General features: G+C 41.4%; 1 protein-coding gene across 3 annotated transcripts in view; it reads left to right on the top strand.

Annotated features, from left to right (window-relative positions):
• LOC111952885 (PEX5-related protein) overlaps positions 1 to 21,054 on the top strand; it is an 83,737-nt gene that overhangs the window by 44,423 nt on the left and 18,260 nt on the right. For all 3 annotated transcript variants that reach the window (XR_002875781.2, XM_023971875.2, XM_070435067.1), the window contains 4 exons: positions 12,771 to 12,887; positions 13,696 to 13,839; positions 15,322 to 15,392; positions 19,347 to 19,565. Coding sequence is in view for 2 of the 3 variants with exons in the window: in XM_023971875.2 (XP_023827643.1) it covers positions 12,771 to 12,887; positions 13,696 to 13,839; positions 15,322 to 15,392; positions 19,347 to 19,565 (551 nt within the window). In the remaining variant the exon portion in view is untranslated. The remainder of the gene's footprint in view (positions 1 to 12,770; positions 12,888 to 13,695; positions 13,840 to 15,321; positions 15,393 to 19,346; positions 19,566 to 21,054) is intronic.

Genomic DNA, 21,054 nt, shown 5'->3' with positions numbered 1-21,054 from the left:
GGCCCTGTAATCACAGATCACTCCCCCTAAATTGCCGAGCATATGCATGCATTCATACTTATTAACAAATGGAAGGAGATGGCTCAAGTGGCTCAAACTAATATCTCTCCGTCACACAGGCTAGCTGCCAATCTATTCAATTAGTTTAATTGCCAAATGTCTGGAATTTATCAAAAGACAGAGCAAAGACACCAAGGAATTATGCCCTAAAATATCATACATTTTAAAATAATAGGAGAGATGAGTAGTTGTGGCTTCCATGCGTTTCACATAGAACCATTAAAAGGGAGGATAAAATGATAATGGGCTGAAAAGCAGAGCCCTTCAAATGCCTTCGTTGTGCTTAATTAGGACAGAGGGTGATAAAGAGCCGTCTACAGGGGAGGGTTGTGCCGTGACGTTGAAGCCGTTTGGGGACGGTGGCAATCACATTGAACCAATGAAGGCACCCCTGTCTTATTAAATAAAGAGCCGGCTGCAAGCTACAAAGCCACCAGGTTAACTCCTGCTCTGAGGAACAGTGTTTTGCTGTGAGTCAGAGATAGCGGAATCACAGCTCTGATAAAAGACCGGATCAAGGTCACTGTGGGCCGAGTATTTGATTAAAGCTGCAGGGGACAGCCTCACCTTTTCACCGCTTGATTTTCCCTGAGGCACTTTTGGTTTGGAGGGAGATTACTGTCGTTTTGGTACAGAGAAAGTTCTAGAAAGTTACAGAAGAAGCTGAGTATGAAAACAATCTCTCACTCTGAAGAGCGTACCGGTTATCAGATGGATGAATGTGTCATACATGGTCCTGTGCTCCCGAATGTTATTACGATTGTGTGACTGAGAACGATCTAAATATGCCAACATCAAGGCACCTACAATTCATCTCCATGCCGACCATTTAACTGGAGGTGCTCTGTGCTTTGATAGGCCAACCCTTGAGCTCATGGTACACACAACTATTGAATCAATGATAAGATAGACCCATAGGAACACACAACTATTGAATCAATTATGTTAGACCCATAGGAACACACAACTATTGAATCAATTATGTTAGACCCATAGGAACACACAACTATTGAAGCAATGATAAGATAGACCCATAGGAACACACCTCTGATTCATTGTGTAGTTTGCTTTCTGTTACATTCGCAAAAGTATGTGGACAACCCTTAAAATGTGTGGATTCGGCTATTTACATTTACATTAGATTTTATTTGAATTACACCCATTGCTGACAGGTGTATAAAATCGAGCACACTGCTATGCAATCTCCATAGACAAACATTGGCAGTAGAATGGCCTTATTGAAGAGCTCAGTGACTTTCAACGTGGCCTGTCATAGGATGCCACCTTTCCAACAAGTTAGTCCATCAAATTTCTGCCCTACTAGAGCTTCCCCAGTCAACTGTAAGTAGTGTTATTGTGAAGTGGAAACGTTTAGGCGCAACAACGGCTCAGCCGTGAAATGGTAGGCCACACAAGCTCACAGAACGGGACCGCCGAGTGCTGAAGCGTGCAATACGTAAAAATGATCTGTCCTCGTTGCAACACTCCCTACAGAGTTCCAAACTGCCTCTGGAAGCAACGTCAGAACAAGAACTGTTCATCGGGAGCTTAATGGAATGGTTTTCCATGGCCGAGCAGCCGCACACAAGCCTAATATCACCATGCGCAATGCCAAGCATCGGCTGGAGTGGAGCCCTATACTGTATGTACTATAAAAGGCCATGAATCACTCAATTCTACACTACAGGTTGAGTCATTTGCTGATTGATGGTGAGCTAGTCCAAAATAATGAGCATATTTATTTGATTTAACTTGTCAAGTCAGTTAAGAACAAATTCTTATTTACAATGACGGCCTATCTCGGCCCAAACCCGGACGACGCTGGGCCAATTGGGTGCTGCCCTATGGGACACGTTGGTGGGTAAGAATGACTTATTCACCAGCCACGTTTGTGGGTAAGAATGACTTATTCACCAGCCACGTTGGTGGGTAAGAATGACTTATTCACCAGCCATGTTGGTGGGTAACAATGTCTAATTCATCAGCCACGTTGGTGGGTAACAATGTCTAATTCATCAGCCACGTTGGTGGGTAACAATGTCTAATTCACCAGCCACGTTGGTGGATAACAATGTCTAATTCACCAGCCACGTTGGTGGGTAACAATGTCTAATTCACAGCCACGTTGGTGGGTAACAATGTCTAATTCACCAGCCACGTTGGTGGGTAACAATGTCTAATTCACAGCCACGTTGGTGGTAACAATGTCTAATTCACCAGCCCCGTTGGTGGGTAACAATGTCTAATTCACCAGCCCGTTGGTGGGTAACAATGTCTAATTCACCAGCCACGTTGGCGTGATAACAATGTCTAATTCACCAGCCACGTTGGTGGGTAACAATGTCTAATTCACCAGCCCCGTTGGTGGGTAACAATGTCTAATTCATCAGCCCTGTTGGTGGGTAAGAATGTCTAATTCATCAGCCCCGTTGGTGGTAACAATGTCTAATTCATCAGCCCCGTTGGTGGGTAACAATGTCTAATTCACCAGCCACGTTGGTGGGTAACAATGTCTAATTCATCAGCCCCGTTGGTGGGTAAGAATGTCTAATTCACCAGCCCGTTGGTGGGTAACAATGTCTAATTCATCAGCCAGGTTGGTGGGTAACAATGTCTAATTCACCCGCCACGTTGGTGGGTAACAATGTCTAATTCACCAGCCACGTTGGTGGTAACAATGTCTAATTCATCAGCCACGTTGGTGGGTAAAATGTCTAATTAATCAGCCACGTTGGTGGGTAACAATGTCTAATTCACCAGCCACGTTGGTGGTAACAATGTCTAATTCACCAGCCCCGTTTGGTGGGTACAGAATGTCTAATTCACCAGCCACGTTGGTGGTTAAGAATGACTAATTCACCAGCCACGTTGGTGGGTAAGAATGACTAATTCACCAGCCACGTTGGTGGGTAAGAATGACTAATTCACCAGCCACGTTGGCAGGTGGTCACACTCAGGGCTCTACAGTGCCAGCATTTCATAAAAATAGTCAAGATTGGGCACACAAGTGCAAGTTGTGATTTATAGCTAAATAAATGCTGCAGTAGCTGTTTTCAAAGTATTTCTGCCATTTTGTTTCATATCTGGTGATGCACAAAGAAATCTGAATCCTAACGTTATAGCTATCCCACCTCACGCAGCAACACTGCCTATCTCGGAGGCTGTGAGCGAAATGCTTTAAAAATAGTTTTTAGAAGCAATTCGTACAGGCATAAAAGTTGGTCTAATTTACTCAAAAGTCTACTAAAGTCCTCGCGTTTCTTTTTTTTTCTTTTTTTTCTCAAGCTAGGGTGCTTTTCATTGTTTGAGTTTGCTTCCACTTTTAGCAAAAAGAGGTATTGTCAGCCTCATCTAGTAACATTCTAACAGGCACAAGTGAGGACTGGAGTGGCCCTGTTACCAAGGTAACCTTAAAGGGGCAGCTGAACATTTTTGTCTCTGATATTTTGGTTAAAAGTACATATTAAATTAAATCGAGCAATAAACCACATTACTTCTTATTAGTAATCCATTTCTTGTTTTATAAATATTACTAAGCATTATAATCGTTATTTTTTGTGTAACTATGGCAAAAGTATATATTTGGGCTGTTAAGTAAAAAAATTGGAGTAGCTGGTAGATTTTTTAAAATCTACCTGCCACAGTGACTGGTATACAAAAAAGTAAGTTTTAGGCCCTGAATGTAATCCTCTGGGCAAAGCTTATGAGCGACAGCCACAGTTTTGTTCAATTTTCCCCCGAGGGTAGCACTTCTAGTAGACTATAGACTAGTACAGGGTTTCCTAAACCTCTCCCATAGTATTCCCACTTAGACGTATTCTACTAATCAAGGGCTTGATCCGTGGTCTAAAGTACTTAAGTAAAAATACTTTAAAGTACTACTTAAGTAGTTTTTGGGGGAATCTGTACTTTACTATTTATATTTTTGACTACTTTTACTTTTACTTCACTACATTCCTAAAGAAAATTATGTACTTTTTACTCCATACATTTTTCCTGACACCCAAAATTACTCGTTACATATTTAATGCTTAGCAGGACAGGAAAATGGTCTAATTCAAACACTAATGAAGAGAACATCCCTGGTAATCCCTATTGCCTCTGTTCTGGCAGACTAACAAACTCACAAAACACAAATTATTTGTTTGTAAATAATGTCTGAGTGTTGGAGTGTTCCCCTGGCTATCTGTACATTAAAAAGAGTTGCTTAATATAAGGAATTTTAAACAATTTAGACTTTTACTCAAGTACTATTTTACTGGGTGACTTTCACTTTTACTTGAGTAATTTTCAAGTATGACAATTGGGTACTTTTACCACCACTGGGCTTGATGATTGATTAGTTAACCAGTACAATCGGGTGTGCAATTACTGGAGTAGATCAAACAAGTGCTGTGCTGGGGGCTGGGAAACACTGCTGTAGTATATATACAACTCCCACATACTGTAGATGCACCGCTGTGAGGGTTCTATGAGTAAATACTTTTTACAGTGTAGTTTTTCCAGTCTTTTCTCCCCAGGTGAGATCAAAAGAAGAAATTATTATATTCTTTGGAGTATACTGCAAGGAACCCAGACTACTAGACACTTTATAAGATGTAATAATTTGAATCATGTCAAATGTCAAAGTGGAGAAACATTTTTTTATTTTATTTTGTCATTATGGAAATGAAAACACTGATATATCTTGATTAGATAATTATTCAACCCCCTGAGTCAATACAAATTATAATCACCTTTCGCAGCGATTTAAGCTGTGAGTCTTTTGGGTCTCTAAGAGCTTTACACATCTCCATTGTACAGTATTTGCCCATTATACATTTTTTTATTCTTCAAGTTCTGTCAACTTGCTTGTTGATCATTGCTAGACAGCCATTTTCAACTTTTTATTTAAGTCAAAACTGTAACTAGGCCACTCAGGAACATTCAATGCCGTCATGATAAGATACTCCAGTGTATATTTGGACTCCAGTGTTTGTTTTAGGTTATTGTCTTTCTGAAAGGTGAATTTATATCCCAGTGTCTGTTGGAAAGCAGACTGAACCAGGTTTTCCTCTAGAATTTGTCTGTGCTTAGCTCTATTCTGTTTCTTTTTGTCCCCCAAAAAACTCCCTAATCCTTGCCGATGACAATCATACCCATAACATGATGCAGCCGCCACCATGCTTGAAAATATGAAGAGTGGTACTCAATGATGTGTTGTGTTGGATTTGCCCCAAACATAACATTTTGTATTCAGGCTTCCTTATTTCACTCTGTCATGCAGGTGTATATTGTGGAGTAACTGCAATGCTGTTAATCTATCTTCAATTCCCTCCTTTCATAGCCATTCAATTCTTTAACGGTTTTTAAATCACCATTGGCCTCATGGTGAAATCCCTGAGCGATTTCCCTCTTCTACGGCAACTGAGTTAGGAAGAACGCCTGTGTCTTTGTAGTGACGGTGTATTGATACGCCATCCAAAGTGTAATCAATAACTTCAACATGCTCAAAGGGATATTCAGTATCTGCTTCTTTTTTTACCCATCTACCAATAGGTGTCCTTCTTTGCGAGGCATTGGAAAAACTCCCTGGTCTTTGTGTTTGAATCGGTGCTTTAAATTCACTGCTCGACTGAGGGAACTTACAGACAATTGTATGTATGGGGTACCACTAATAATGTACATAGAGTGAGTCCATGCAACTTATTGTGTCACTTGTAAAGCACATTTTTAATTCTCAATTAATTTAGGCTTGCCATAACAAAGGGGTTGAATACTTATTGACAGCTTTTAATTTTTTATTCATTTGTAAAAATGTCGAAAACAACGTTCTACCGGGACATTATGTGGTATTGTGTGTAGACCAGTGACACAATCTCAATTTAATCCATTTTAAATTCAGTTTGTAACACAACAAAATGTGGAAAAAGTCAAGGGTATGAATACTTTCTGATGGCACAGTACATGATGAGACAACACGAAAATAAATAGGGCAATCTGTAGGTTAAAAGGTCCTTTGCAGCTGTTTATATCTCAATATCAAATCATTTCTGGGTAACAATTAAGTACCTTACTGTAATTGTTTTCAATTACAATCGAGAAGCAAGTTCAGGGAGTGAATAATTTAATAAATGAAACATAATACAAAACAAGAAACACGAACAATGCACAGACAGGAAACTGAAACAGAAACAATAATGCCTGGGGAAGGAATCAAAGGGAGTGACATACTGTATATAGGGAAGGTAATCAAGGAGGTGATAGTGTCCAGGTGAGTCTGATGACACGCTGATGCGCGTAACGATGGTGACAGGTGTGGTCCATAACGAGCAGTCTGGTGACCTAGAGGCCAGAGAGGGAGTATACGTGACAAATAGGTTCTTAGGAAAATACATTTTTCTAGGACTGTCTGGAAGTGGTCTGAGAGAGAGGCCTAATTGGAGGAGCCTAATGGGAGGGATGTGTAAACCTCAAAATCTAGCTGTTATTGGCAGAGAGGATGGGAAACTCTTTTTGTTATTGGTCTATTAACGTAAACCGGCTTTTCAAAAACCCCACCCCAAAAAGTCCAATACACTAAAAGTGCATTATCATAATTTTCACAATTTCACAGTATTACTGCAACTTCATAGTGTGAAAATATATATAAAAAAACAGGGAAATCACGTTTTTGAATACATTTACTGGATATCAAGTGCATTGTGGCGTTTGAATTGAGTTTCAGCCCGCCAAATATGGACTAAAACGAGGCCATAAAATCTGTCAATTTACATGTCTGAAATAGTGTGTTTGATGTTCTTCAAAGAGCTATACATTTCTGATCCTTTATGCTTCAGTTGATGTGCAAAATCCCGTTATCGGCTGTCACAAGAACCTTGGTTTGACAGACACACCAGGGATGCAACTGTGGGGCGGTTGTTCGAGCCATTTAAGGGATCAAACACTAAAAGATACTGTTGCTACATGCCGCTGTTGTGTAACACGATGACTCTAAAACAGAACCCTCACATCCATCGGACGAAAAATGCCCCCGCACGTCCATGTCTGCCTGACTCCTGCTTCCTTCCATTACCAACCATACTTATTTTAATTTTTTTAAATTGCACAACCAGCAAACGTTTGTCTCATAATGTTGGACAAGAAAAATGCCAACATGATGATGACGTCCAAAACCAATACGTTATACTGCACTAAGATGTTTAGAGCTATCAAATTTGACATTATGTCTGAGACAGCAATGATTTTCTTCCAGTAAATTGCCTCCACTGTACATACAAATCTATTTTTACTGTATAAATCGCCTCACGAGGGCCAAACTTTAAGTCTCTTCGTTCCAAACTTGGACGGTTCCGGCCAAGGAGAAGTATTATCTCTGGCTCCATAATTACTGCTGGCAATAATCTATTCATGAAGTAACAAATTAATCTCCCAAGTTCATTTATATTCCGCTTTGTCGTGTTTTGTCAGGCAGAGAGAACAAGACTGAATGCATTTCACATTTAAACTTCATCTTTGTCAAATTAGAGTCACAGGCAGGGGCTTGCTTCATTGATACATGAGATATAGATGACCTTCCTCAATCTCATTCCCGGGAATGAGAATGCTGGATCTGTCTGCAAAATACACCATCGTCTGTGTTGCAAACATTTCAAGTAACCAGAGTGTGTGTTTGATTTTCTTACAATTTGTTAATAAAAAGGGGCCACAGTTTGTTTTGATTACACAGACTACCATCATACTGTCACGTGTCGAGCCATTGCCATTGAGGGCCATTCAGTATCGTGGCAAATATCATAATTGGTGCATTCACCCATAAAAGTAATATCGAAGAACGTAATTACAGTTTCCACACAGGCATCATGGCTGATTTTGTGATGATATAAACAGTAATTGGACACTAGTGCACAATAGCAGGTATTTCTCTAGGTACATGCTTTGTTAGCTCCGGAGTTAGGATGAAGCATCTGCGGGGATACTGTCACCGAAAGAAATATTGCCGTATCACTAATTGCCTCTCTCAAAGATGTTATAATTTTAATCAGAAAATGACCCCGGGTCTGTACTTGTGAAATCAAGGAATGAAGTATGGTTGTATGCACAATCAACATTTATCAAATTAAAATGTTTTCTAGTCACATAATCTTGACCGTTAAATGACTCATAACTCTGTCTCAGTTTATGATAGCATGCTGATAGAGAAGTTGAGGAGAAGCTAACTTGTCCAGAGCACCTTTAATGGGCCGTAAAAAATATATATATTTACGACTGTTTTGAAGTCTTTGGATGCCACTAAGTGGATCTAAAATGTTTATCATCTCAAAGCTATTTAGATTTTCTGTACGGTAACAACAGAAATTAGCCGCACCCCACGATCATTAGCATTCAATGTCTTCGTCCATGGGTTGACTTGACTGTGCAGATAATTCCATAGCAACATATCAGTAGCAATCCGTATCTAGCTGTAAAAGACTAACAGAAACCTTGAATTCAACAAAAATCCTCTGTCATGCTGTAAATATCTCAATACCACTACCAGCCCCCACAACACACAGCTCCAGCTCCACTACCAATACCCCCCCCCCACCCTGTTTCATTCCCAGAGCCAGTGAGATTTCACCTCATGATCTAACAGGCAATTTGTCTCAGCGTGAGCAGCCAATTAAGGAGGTGATACTCACCTCCGGTGGACGCCTGCCATACACCTGGAGAGAGGAAACAGAGATGTGACCACCCACCTCCCCTTCCTCCTTTACACACTTCCTGACTCTCATACACACTTCCTGACTCTCACACACATATGCCTCCTCACTCCCACTGACACATACACACACAGATACACACTAGCACATGCACACATACCTCACTCGATCCCCCCTGAGGTGCCAAGGCACCCACTTATGCTGCTCTGTCATATACAGCTGAGCTCCACTCTATATTTGGACTTTTTTTGACAGGGAGACAGCGAAGAATCATGGGCCTAATAGAATTATATTGTGGCGATCAGCAGCGTGCAGCTGGAACAGCAACAACATAAAGTACAACTGGGGTGTATTAATTAGTCGCAGACCGTTTGCAAAATGTTTGGTCTGTTACAAAACGTTTTTTCAACGTAAATCGTTTACTCCATGAACCAAACAGAAGCAAACGGGGAGGTACCTACCTGAATTTGTCCAATAGAAACTCTCGTTTTAATTGCAAAACATTTTCCGTTTGGAGTAAAAAATGTCGGTCGCAAAACGTTTTACAACAGACCAAGCATTCTGTAACGGTCTGCGACTAATGAATACATCCCTATATCTGCAGTGATAGCCAGGGCCATCTACCTAGAACCAGGATGCTATTTACAGGAAGTACTGTAGTCCTGCTAGCTGGGTCAGGATGAAGAGAGTAGGGAAGGAAAGAGGACGTGTGTTCTTCACTGTCACCTTGTCATGTTATTGCTCACCCCAGACTTCAATCCAAGTGTCACTCAATAACTGTTATGGATGATTCTGTCTTTCCTAAAGATTTGCGAGGTGACCCGTTAAAGGCACACAATGTAGTGTGCCATGGTGTTGTATAGAACATTAAGAAGAATCCTGATGCAGTCATGTACAAAAACAAGCACTGTGTAGTCACTATGACAACTATCTGATGAATGTCGGGGAATGAAAAACAACAACAGTGCCTCTAATTCTCAGGCTGAGAGCTTTAATGAAGCTAACAATGCTCTTCATCTCCCACCGCTGCCTTTTCATTGGTTCAGTAAGTGAGGCATTTGTCTGGTGGCCGCGATAATGGGCTTTGACCTTTTGACACATGCCTTGTTGACCTGGATCCATGTAGAGGTCACAGGTGTCTTCCAATTATCCTTAATTGTCCACTTAGTTTAAGGCAAAGCACAGAGGGGCAATAATCCACTTAAGATATGAAATAATAGCATTCTATCAGTCTCTGCAGTGAATCACAAAGCAACCTAGTAGCCTAAAGTGTACAATTTGTCTAAGTAGGAATTTGATTGGCAAGTAGAGATGCATCAAAATGCAATAAAAATGTTTGGTTTCTGGAGGTGCCTGCAATGTTTACTCTTTGAAAGCAGTCATCCTTCTCACTTTGATTTCTCTCTTTGCTCACTGGCCCATGGAGTAATTGACAGTGACAAACACGGAGGTCTTTGGCCTCGGCTGTATCGTAGCTGTGAGGTCTAATAGACATGGCCTGCAAGCTTGGACAGAGGCAGGCAAAAAAAAAGCAGCATCAGCACTGAACCAAAAATCATCAACACTGAACAAGAAATCATCAACACTGAACCAAAAATCATCAACACTGAACCAAAAACAAAATCATCAACACTGAACCAACAATCATCAACACTTAACAAGAAATCATCAACACTTAACCAACAATCATCAACACTGAACCAAAAACAAAATCATCAACACTGAACCAAAAACAAAATCATCAACACTGAACCAAAAATCATCAACACTGAACCAAAAAATAATCAACACTGAACAAGAACTCAACACTGAACCAAAAATCATCAACACTGGAACAAGAAATCATCAACACTTGAACCAACAATCATCAACACTGAACCAAAAACAAAATCATCAACACTGAACCAAAAATCATCAACACTGAACCAAAAAATAATCAACACTGAACCAAAAAATAATCAACATTGAACCAAAAATCATCAACACTGAACAAGAAATCATCAACACTGAACCAACAATCATCAACACTGAACCAAAAACAAAATCATCAACACTGAACCAAAAAATAATCAACACTGAACAAGAACTCAACACTGAACCAAAAATCATCAACACTGAACAAGAAATCATCAACACTGAACAGGAAATCATCAACACTGAACAAGAAATCATCAACACTGAACAAAATATAATCAACACTGAACAAAGAATCGTCAACACTGAACAAGAAATCATCAACACTGAACAAAAATTCATCAACACTGAACAAAGAATCATCAACACTGAACAAGAAATCATCAACACTGAACAAAAATAAATAACATGCAACAATTTTACTGAGTTACGGTTCATATAAGGAAATCAGTAAATTGAAATAAATAAATTAGGCCCTAATCTATGGATTTCACATGACTGGGAATACAGATATGCATCTGTTGGTCACAGATACCTTCAAAAAATGAAGTAGTGGCGTGGATCAAAAAAACTGTTGGAATCTGGTGTGACCACCATTTGCCTCATGCAGCACAACACATCTCCTTCACATAGAGTTGACCAAGCTGTTGATTTTGGCCTGTGGAATGTTGTCCCATTCCTCTTCAATGGCTGTGCGAAGTTGTCTGAATATTGCCGGGAACTAGAACACGCCGTCATACACGTCAATCCAGAGCATCCCAAACATACTCAATGGGTGACATGTCTGGTGAGTATGAAGGCCATGGAAGAACTGGGAAATGTTCAGCTTCCCGGAATTGTGTACAGATCCTTGCAACATGGGGCTGTGCATTATCATGCTGAAATATGACGTGATGGCAGCGGACGAATGGCGTGACAATGTGCCTCCGAATCTCGTCATGGAATCTCTGTGCATTCAAATTGCCATCGATAAAATGCAATTGTGTTTGTTGTCCGTAACTTATGCCTGCTCGTACCATAACCCCACTGCCACCATGGGGCACTCACAAAGTTGACATCAGCAAACTCCTCGCCCACACGGCGCCAAATACGTTGTCTGCCATCTGACCGGTGTAGTTAAAACCGGGATTCGTCCGTGAAGAGCACCCAACTCCAGTATGCCATTGACCATCTAAGGTGAGCATTTGCCCACTGAAGTCGATCACGGCGCCAAACTGCAGTCATGTCAAGACCCTGGTGAGGACGACGAGCACGCAGATAGATGAGCTTTCTGATACTTTGTGCAGAAATTCTTCGACTGTGCAAACCAACAGTTTCATCAGCTGTCCGGTTATATGGTCTCAGACGATCCCTCAGGTGAAGAAGCTGAATGTGGAGGTCCTGTTCTGGCGTGGTTACACATGGTCTGCGGTTGTGAAGCAGGTTGGATGTACTGCCAAATTCTCTAAAACGACATTGGAGGCAGCTTATAAAAATTACATTCTCTGGCAACAGCTCTAGTGGACATTCCTGCTGTCAGCATGCCAATTGCACGTTCCCTCAAATCTTGAGACATCTGTGGCATTGTGTTGTGTGACAAAACTGCACTTTTTAGAGTGGCCTTTTATTGTCCCCAGCACAAGGTGCACCTGTGTAATGATCATCCTGTTTATTCAGCTTCTTGATATGCCACACCTGTCAGGTGGATGGATTATCTTGGCAAAGGAGAGATACTCACTAACAGGGATGTAAACAACATTTGAGAGAAATAGGCTTTTTATGCTTATGGAATATTTCTAGGATCTTCTATTTTAGCTTTTGAGACATGGGACCAACACTACATGTTGCGTTTATATTTTTGTTCAGTATAGTTACAACACCAATCAAGGCGGCTGTTTGTTGAGTCTAGGGCTTTGTATAATAACCCTCTCAGACATCAATCTATCAACTCAAAGGTCAAGTTAATGTTGGACATTTGAGTGCAAGTGATGAGTCATCAGAAGTCCATACATTACACCACCGATAAATGAATGAGATGGATGTGACATTTCCATGGCAGGGGACCTCAGCATTGTCAAGGTATCAAAGCTAGCAATCCTCCTGTACTAATCCTCCCACCGCTCTCTCCCTCCACAGTCAGACACAGAGTTCTGGGACAAGATGCAAGCAGAGTGGGAGGAGCTAGCACGACGGAACTGGCTAACGGAGAACGAGCAGGCGCAGATCCCCTCCAGTGTGTCGCCTCACGAGAAGGTTACGGTTTTCACCTTTTAACTCTGTTATCGTCTGTCCATATGCTTATCATTTATTTCCTTCATATTTATTTTACCTTTATTTAACTAAGTCAGTTAAGAACAAACTCTTATTTACAATGACGGCCGACCCCGGACGACGCTGGGCCAATTGTGCGCCGCCCTATGGGACTCCCAATCACAGCCAGATGTGATGCAGCCTGGATTCGAACCAGGGTCTGCAGTGACGCTTCTTGCACTGAGATGCAGTGCCTTAGACCACTGTGCCACTCGGGGGTCTCATGTGGACATGTTCTACTTAATGAAGGGGAAATAAAGCCTATGAACTCGATGATCTAGAGATGATCATGTGCTGCACATACACTACAGAATCTACTGATTTAACCCGATTGGGGTCAATAGCTAACCCAGATGGTTTCAAACTTGCCACTCATAAGCATATGCTTACTTTAGTGCAATGGGAGCTTCGATATGCTTGAGCTACTGTATATAATCAGACTTTTTGATTGATCCCAATGCTACAAGTTCTAAGAGGAAGAGCCGTTTCAAAACTCGTGTTCAGAACTCGGCAACAACACACCAGGGTAATTTCAGTCTGAAGATGCAAAGTTGAACATTTAACGAGACAGCAAACCCTAAGGACTTTTGCCCAGGTTTGATGTTAAGCAGAAAGCTAAAAAAGATAAATTGATGCTGAGAATATGCTTAAATATTCCACCCTGGAGGACGGTCACTCAGCGCGGCCATTTATTTGAATACAGAGAGATTACATTGGTGATGCTCCATTTACTTTATTTTATTGGTGACAGGGTTACTACTTCCACATGGACAACCCCTACAAGGACTGGCCCAACGCGTTTGAGGAGGGTCTTCGAAAGTCCAAAGAGGGAGACCTGCCCAACGCTGTGCTGCTACTGGAGGGGGCCATCTTGCAGGACCCCCAGGACTCAGAGGTGACAAGGCACAGGGGGCTGATGAGATGCACAATAAACACACACATTCCCAGCATGACTTTCCCACACTACCATAATGTACTAGCACCAACTGCCAATCAGCCTGTTCAGACAACACCATACTCTGATAAAAAAAAAAAAAAAGAACTTCACAAATCAAAGGTGGATATTCAGTGAGCGCTAAGTGGCCGACGCTGATTGCTAGTGGAGGACTGGGGAGTTATACCATTAATAGAGCTGTTTACTGCATCAAAACTACCCAGTCTTCATCTCCCAATGAGAATTTTCAATTTGCCCAAAGTGTTGGGTAATAGCTATTTTCTCCGTTTTTTTCTCTCCTGCTAATTTCATCTCAATTGTAACAGAGGCGACCTCTTACAGCACCAGAGAGCATTAATAGAATCGGAACTCGGGGATCCTGTAAAATATACTGTACATAACTGTGCCGGTTATTCCAAGGAAAGGATTATCCCACAGTGTATGGAACTAATATGATTCTAAAATTCCTCTCAGCGTGTTTAGTGGCTTATCTCTGTGCTGCGGAGACCTCTAGATAGTTTGTAGATAATTTCCTCTCATTCAAGACTTGATTTATAGCGTTGTGCTACAAAATTGAGTATCAATGTCATTGCACAAAATAAACGAGCACGCAGATTGAAGTACATAGATCATATTTGTTGACTTTAACAGACATGTCATCTAGTCATTTTGGATTGCAGATTCAGCTAGAATGTCTCAATGCAGATGTACTCTGAGAGTATGGAGATTCAAAGTTGGGTTCCCCAGCTAAGAGGAGTCCAATAGCTGCCATCCACAATGCTGAACCATGACTTTCTAGTTCGTCCCAAACATGATTCATCGAGCAATAACTAAGCATGACTCATCAGGTACACTTAATGAATTTGGTTGGTTGCCAATGACTGAGAAGTCGTGACCTCAATTATCATTCGATGTCTCAAGTGATCCGTTGCCAAAGTGACATGCACCCTGCAACATTATCTCATTAATTGCTAATGGCTCTTTAGAACGATACAATACAAGAATGCCTAATCTGAATAGGAACTCCCAATACCGGAGGGAAAGGGAGGCTCCACAATCCTAAATTAACTTGGATGGCAGAGCACTGTCAGAAGACAAAAACCTCAAAGCGAATCACCTTGCAATTTTTATTGCAGCCGTTGTATTTTGACGTGCCCTAAGTTCACTTCAGACAAACCTCAGACAAAAGTTTGTATTGCAGAGACTTCTTGAGATGCATGATGCTTCCTGCCTGTTCTGTTTACCAACGGCAGAATCAATCTATTTCCCGGCTGTGTGAGCGGTACTGAGAGCACTGACTGACAGTGAGCCATCCTATGTCTCAGAGAGAGCTGAGCTCTGCATCTAGACCACACCCTCTCTCCTAGCGAAGTCTCTCCTTAGAGAGGGTAGTAAGACCCAGGTGATGACCCTGTTGTTCAATGCTCCCCATTATCTCCCCAGGCTTGGCAAGTGTTGGGGACGACCCAGGCCGAGAACGAAAACGAGCAGGCAGCTATCGTCTCCCTCCAGAGGTAAGGAGAAGTTATTGCCCAATGTGGTCCCATAGGCTCCACCACGAACACAGCAATACAATGCATGCATGTCACTTCTCTTTAGTTTCCAACATTTATCAGGTCCTTCAGACATCTTGAAATATTTATTTTTCATGCTTTGTCTACAGCTATTAAAGATGTATATTTTTATTTATTAGAGATCCACATTAGCTGCTGCCAAGGCCATGTATAATACCACCATACAACAATATTACAATATACGTGTGTGTAGAGTGTGTGTGCTAGCGTTTGTGTTTGTATGCGTGTGTCTGTACCTGTGTGTGTCTCTTCACAGTCCCCGCTGTTCCATAAGGTGTATTTTTGTCTGTTATTTTAATCTGGTTCTACTGCTTGCATCAGTTACCTGATGTGGAACAGAGTTCCATGTAGTCATGGCTCTATATAGTACTGTGCACCTCCCATAGTCTGTTCTGGACTTGGGGACTGTGAAGAGAACTCTGGTGTCATGTCTTGTGGGGTATGCATGGGTGTCCGAGCTGTGTGCTAGTAGTTTAAACAGACAGCTCGGTGGATTCAGCTTGTCAACACAGTAGTGATGAAGTCAATCTCTCCTCCACTTTGAGCCAGGAGAGATTGACATGCATATCATTAATGTTAGCTCCACGTGTACATTTAAGGGCCGTCTGTGCTACCCTGTTCTGAGCCAATTGTAATTTTCCTAAGTCCCTCTTTGTGTCACCTGAACATACGACTGAAGTAGTCCAGCTATGATAAAACTAGCACCTGTAGGAATGACCTTGTTGATAGTGTTGGTAAGAAGGCATAGCAATGCTTTATTATGGACAGACTTCTCCCACTCCTAGCTACTGTTGTATCAACAGGGTTACTCCAAGCTGTTTAGTCACCTCAACTTGCTCAATTTCCACATTGTTCATTACAAGATTTAGTTGGTTGCCTCTTCCTCCTGGCAGAAGCAACTAAGTTTTGGGCTAAAATGTTCTGATACTTGGTAAAGTTCATAATGCCATTGATCTTAACAAGGGCCCCAGGACCATTGGAAGCAAAATAGCCCCATAACATCAAAGATCCACCAACATATTTTTCCGTATATATGATGTTATTTTTGGCATATGCATTCTTCTTTCGAAGCCAAACCCACCACTTCTGTGCGTGGCCAAAGAGCTCTATTTTCATGTCATCTGACCATAGACTCGGTTCTAATCCAAGAGCCAATGCCGTTCAGCAAACTCCAGGCGCTTACATCTATTGGTTGCTCTCAACAAAGGCTTTTTATGGCGACCCTTCCAAAGAGCAAATTGGCATGGAGGTGGCGTCTAATTGTAGACTTGGTGACCCAAACTTTGGCCTTGAGATTTTTCTTTCCCTCCCAAACCATCTTCCTCACTATGCGTAGGGACAAGATACACATGGATCCAATATCAGGCATGTTGACCTCTGTTCCAGGGGTTTTAAACTTCTTAATTGTTGCCCTAATCAAATCAAATTGTATTTGGCGCATGCGCCGAATATAACAGGTGTAGACCTTACAGTGAAATGCTTATTTACAAGCCCTTAACCAACAATGTAGTTTTAAGATTAAAAAAAAATATATATATTTTTTTAAAGTAACAAATAATTAAAGAGCAGCAGTAAAATAACAATAACGAGGCTATATACAGGGGTACCGATACAGAGTCAATGTGCGGGGGCACCGGTTAGTCGAGGTAATTGAGGTAATATGTACATGTAGGTAGAGTTATTAAAGCGACTATGCATAGATAATAAACAGAGAGTAGCAGCAGTGTACATGAGGGGGGGGGGACAATGCAAATAGTCTAGGAAGCCATTTGATTAGATGTTCAGGAGTCTTATGGCTTGGGGGTAGAAGCTGTTTAGAAGCCTCTTGGACCTAGACTTGGCGCTCCGGTACTGCTTGCCGTGTGGTAGCAGAGAGAACAGTCTATGACTAGGGTGGCTGGAGTCTCTGACAATTTTTAGGGCCTTCCTCTGACACCGCCTGGTATAGAGGTCCTGGATGGCAGGAAGCTTGGCCCCAGTGATGTACTGGGCCGTTCGCACTACCCTCTGTAGTGCCTTGCGGTCGGAGGCCGAGCAGGTGCCATACCAGGCAGTGATGCAACCAATCAGGATGCTCTCGATGGTGCAGCTGTAGAACCTTTTGAGGATCTGAGGACCCATGCCAAATCTTTTTAGTGTCCTAATGGGGAATAGGTTTTGTCGTGCCCTCTTCACAACTGTCTTGGTGTGCTTGGACCATGTTAGTTTGTTGGTGATGTGGACACCAAGGAACTTGAAGCTCTCAACCTGCTCCACTGCAGCCCCGTCGATGAGAATGGGGTCGTGCACAGTACACCTTTTCCTGTAGTCCACAATCATCTCCTTTGTCTTGATCACAATGAAGGAGAGGTTGTTGTCCTTGCCACACATGGTCAGGTCTCTGACCTCCTCCCTATAGGCTGTCTCGTCGTTGTCGGCGATCAGGCCTACCGTGTCATCGGCAAACTTAATGATGGTGTTGGAGTCGTGCCTGGCCATGCAGTCATGAGTAAACAGCGAGTACAGGAGGGGTCTGAGCACGCAAGGAGTCCCTAGTGTTGAGGATCAGCGTGGTGGATGTGTTGTTACCTACCCTCACCACCTGGGGACGGACCGTCAGGAAGTCCAGGATCCAGTTGCAGAGGGAGGTGTTTAGTCCCAGGTGGTAAGGGTAAGTAACAACACATCCGCCACGCTGATCCTCAGCCTCGTTATTGTACTGGTACTCCCTGTAAATAGCTCCATTCTTGTGTATTTTGTTTTATTCCTCGTGTTACTATTTTATTTGTATTATTATTTTAAACTCTGCATCGTTGGAAAGGGCTCATAAGCAAGCATTTCACGGTAAAGTCTACACCAGTATTTGGAGCATGTGACAAATGCAATTAGATTTTATTTGACAAAGAGATTTTACAATTGCGTTACCTCATTTTTATACCCCAGTGAAACAGGAAGCAATGGAAGGCCACAATACAGTTAATTTTAAAAAGTAGAATGTTAATGCCGATTTAATTTTGTTCATTTTTATTTATAAGAATATTCAGGGATGGCAATAATTTTATACATATTTTAAAATATATATATATTACTTGTCAAACAAAATCTTTTTAACACTACAATAAATTTTAAAAAGTAAAAAAGTAAATCAAGTGTTTTTGGGTTAATTCATTATTGGTGTTGAAACCAATGGTTTAAAACTTCAGCTTTTAAATGATCTTCTCAGAATGACAGTAATCCCCTGAAATCCAGCACTTTGCTATTATTAATGCTACACTGCTTCTATTTTCCATGATGTGTTTTAGCTGACTGTTAATGTAGGCCCATTGTGGATGTGTATTCCTGTCTGGATTAGAGAACTCTGAGGGAAACATATAACGGCAAAAATGTTTTTTATCTTAAAACGATGCACGGAGCATCTGCACAGCATACCTATCGTATACAAACTTTATATAACAGCCAGTGACCCATGGCACAGTAGCAAGTCTGACAGAAATGATTTGGTTTTCCTGTCATTACAAGCTTTTAAGGAAGTTGAAGCATTGACTGTCAGTCGGTCACAAATCTCAGTGAAACATTATCTTGATGAAAGCTAAATCTGTTTTTGTCTCATCCCTGAGTGCTCTCTAATCCTTGTTGTTCGTCCAACATAGTGCTATTTTCCTCTGATGCAACACTACGGTTAACTTTAAATGTGAACAGTAGCAACTGCAATTTCAAGTCTACGCTCCAAAGTAACTCCTACGAACAAATGCTTTTGAGGGCAATATATCTGGGGTGAGTGGTCATTGCCACCTGACCCCAGGCATCATTAGGTGCCTCCTGATGTTCCCTGTTCCAATTAGTGTTTGTCAAACCCTTTGAAGTACTCATTACCCCCCTTAACCCACCCTTGGCCTCCTCTCTCTGTATCTCCAGGTGTCTCGAGCTCCACCCCAATAACCTCCAAGCCCTCATGGCCCTGGCGGTGAGCCTGACCAACACGGGCATGAGGCAGGATGCCTGCGAGGCGTTGCTGCGCTGGCTCCGTCACAACTCCAAGTACAAGCACCTGCTGAAGGGCAAGAGCCACCTGGCGGGCTCCCCGGGCTCCCAACGTAGGATGTCTCGTGTCTCAACTGTGGGCAGATATGAGAGGTAGACTATAAGGACTGGATAGGACTAGCATAGATCCCATAGGTGTAAGTACTGGATAGGACTAGCATAGATCCCATAGTTGTAAGTACTGGATAGGACCAGGCAATACGGAGAGCCTATCAGTTGTAATACTGGATAGGACTAGCATAGATCCCATAGTTGTAAGTACTGGATAGGACTAGCATAGATCCCATAGGTTTAAGTAAGTCATTCTCATTTGTAGGACAACATTACAGGATGAGCTGACAATGTGGAGAAGAGAAGAGATACAGGCCAATCAGGAGTAGCATGACATCCTAGAGTAAGTGCAGGCGCCTTCATTGGACAGCACTAAATCTGACATCCATTACTTTTTTTTTAAGCAAATGGCTGGCACGATCTCTCTGTCCTTTACAGTCTCTTAGCCTGAGCACCGTGACAATATTACACAATGGCTCATTGATGCATTTTTTATGCTAGTGGTGCTTTATGTCGCACGTTCAGTTATGATATCTTTAACCGGGCGTTTTAGAAACTCATTTGTTTCAGTGTAATGACTATTACCCTGTCAATCGATGAAAGGAAAAGTTATTTCAAGGTCTTTCAAGCACAGCTGGTCTGGGTGTCATTTTATTGCCGATTAAGCAAGCTTGCTCTCACGTATTCATCGTCAAACAACCGCAATTCAGGGTTCTCCTTCCTTTTTACTTTAAAGGCAGTGCTTTTAGGTGTCACATGAGGAGAAAATAACTTTATCAGTTAGGAGTCTAGTTATATAATCAATTAAATCATGAATTCTCCCCTCTATAGGAAAGTCATGACTTTATCAGTTAGGAGTCTAGTTATATAATCAATTAAATCATGAATTCTCCCCTCTATAGGAAAGGCATGACTTTATCAGTTAGGAGTCTAGTTATATAATCAATTAATAATGAAATTCTCCCTCTATAGGAAGGCATGACTTTATCAGTTAGGAGTCTAGTTATATAATCAATTAAATCATGAATTCTCCCCTTATAGGAAAGGCATGACTTTATCAGTTAGGAGTCTAGTTATATAATCAATTAAATTATGAATTCTCCCCTCTATAGGAAAGGCATGACTTTATCAGTTAGGAGTCTAGTTATATAATCAATTAAATCATGAATTCTCCCCTCTATAGGAAAGGCATGACTTTATCAGTTAGGAGTCAGTTATATAATCAATTAAATCATGAATTCTCCCCTCTATAGGAAGGCATGACTTTATCAGTTAGGAGTCTAGTATATAATAATTAAATCATGAATTCTCCCCTCTATAGGAAAGGCATGACTTTATCAGTTAGGAGTCTAGTTATATAATAAATTAAATCATGAATTCTCCCTCTATAGGAAAGGCATGACTTTATCAGTTAGGATCTAGTTATATATATAATTAAAATCATGAATTCTCCCCTCTATAGGAAAGGCATGACTTTATCAGTTAGGAGTCTAGTTATATAATAAATTAAATCATGAATTCTCCCCTCTAT

This window comes from Salvelinus sp. IW2-2015, linkage group LG26 (genome assembly GCF_002910315.2).
Source record: "Salvelinus sp. IW2-2015 linkage group LG26, ASM291031v2, whole genome shotgun sequence".
Lineage (NCBI taxonomy): Eukaryota > Metazoa > Chordata > Actinopteri > Salmoniformes > Salmonidae > Salvelinus > Salvelinus sp. IW2-2015.
The sequence above is the reverse complement of the archived record's forward strand: the minus strand, read 5'-3'. Positions and strand labels throughout refer to the sequence as shown.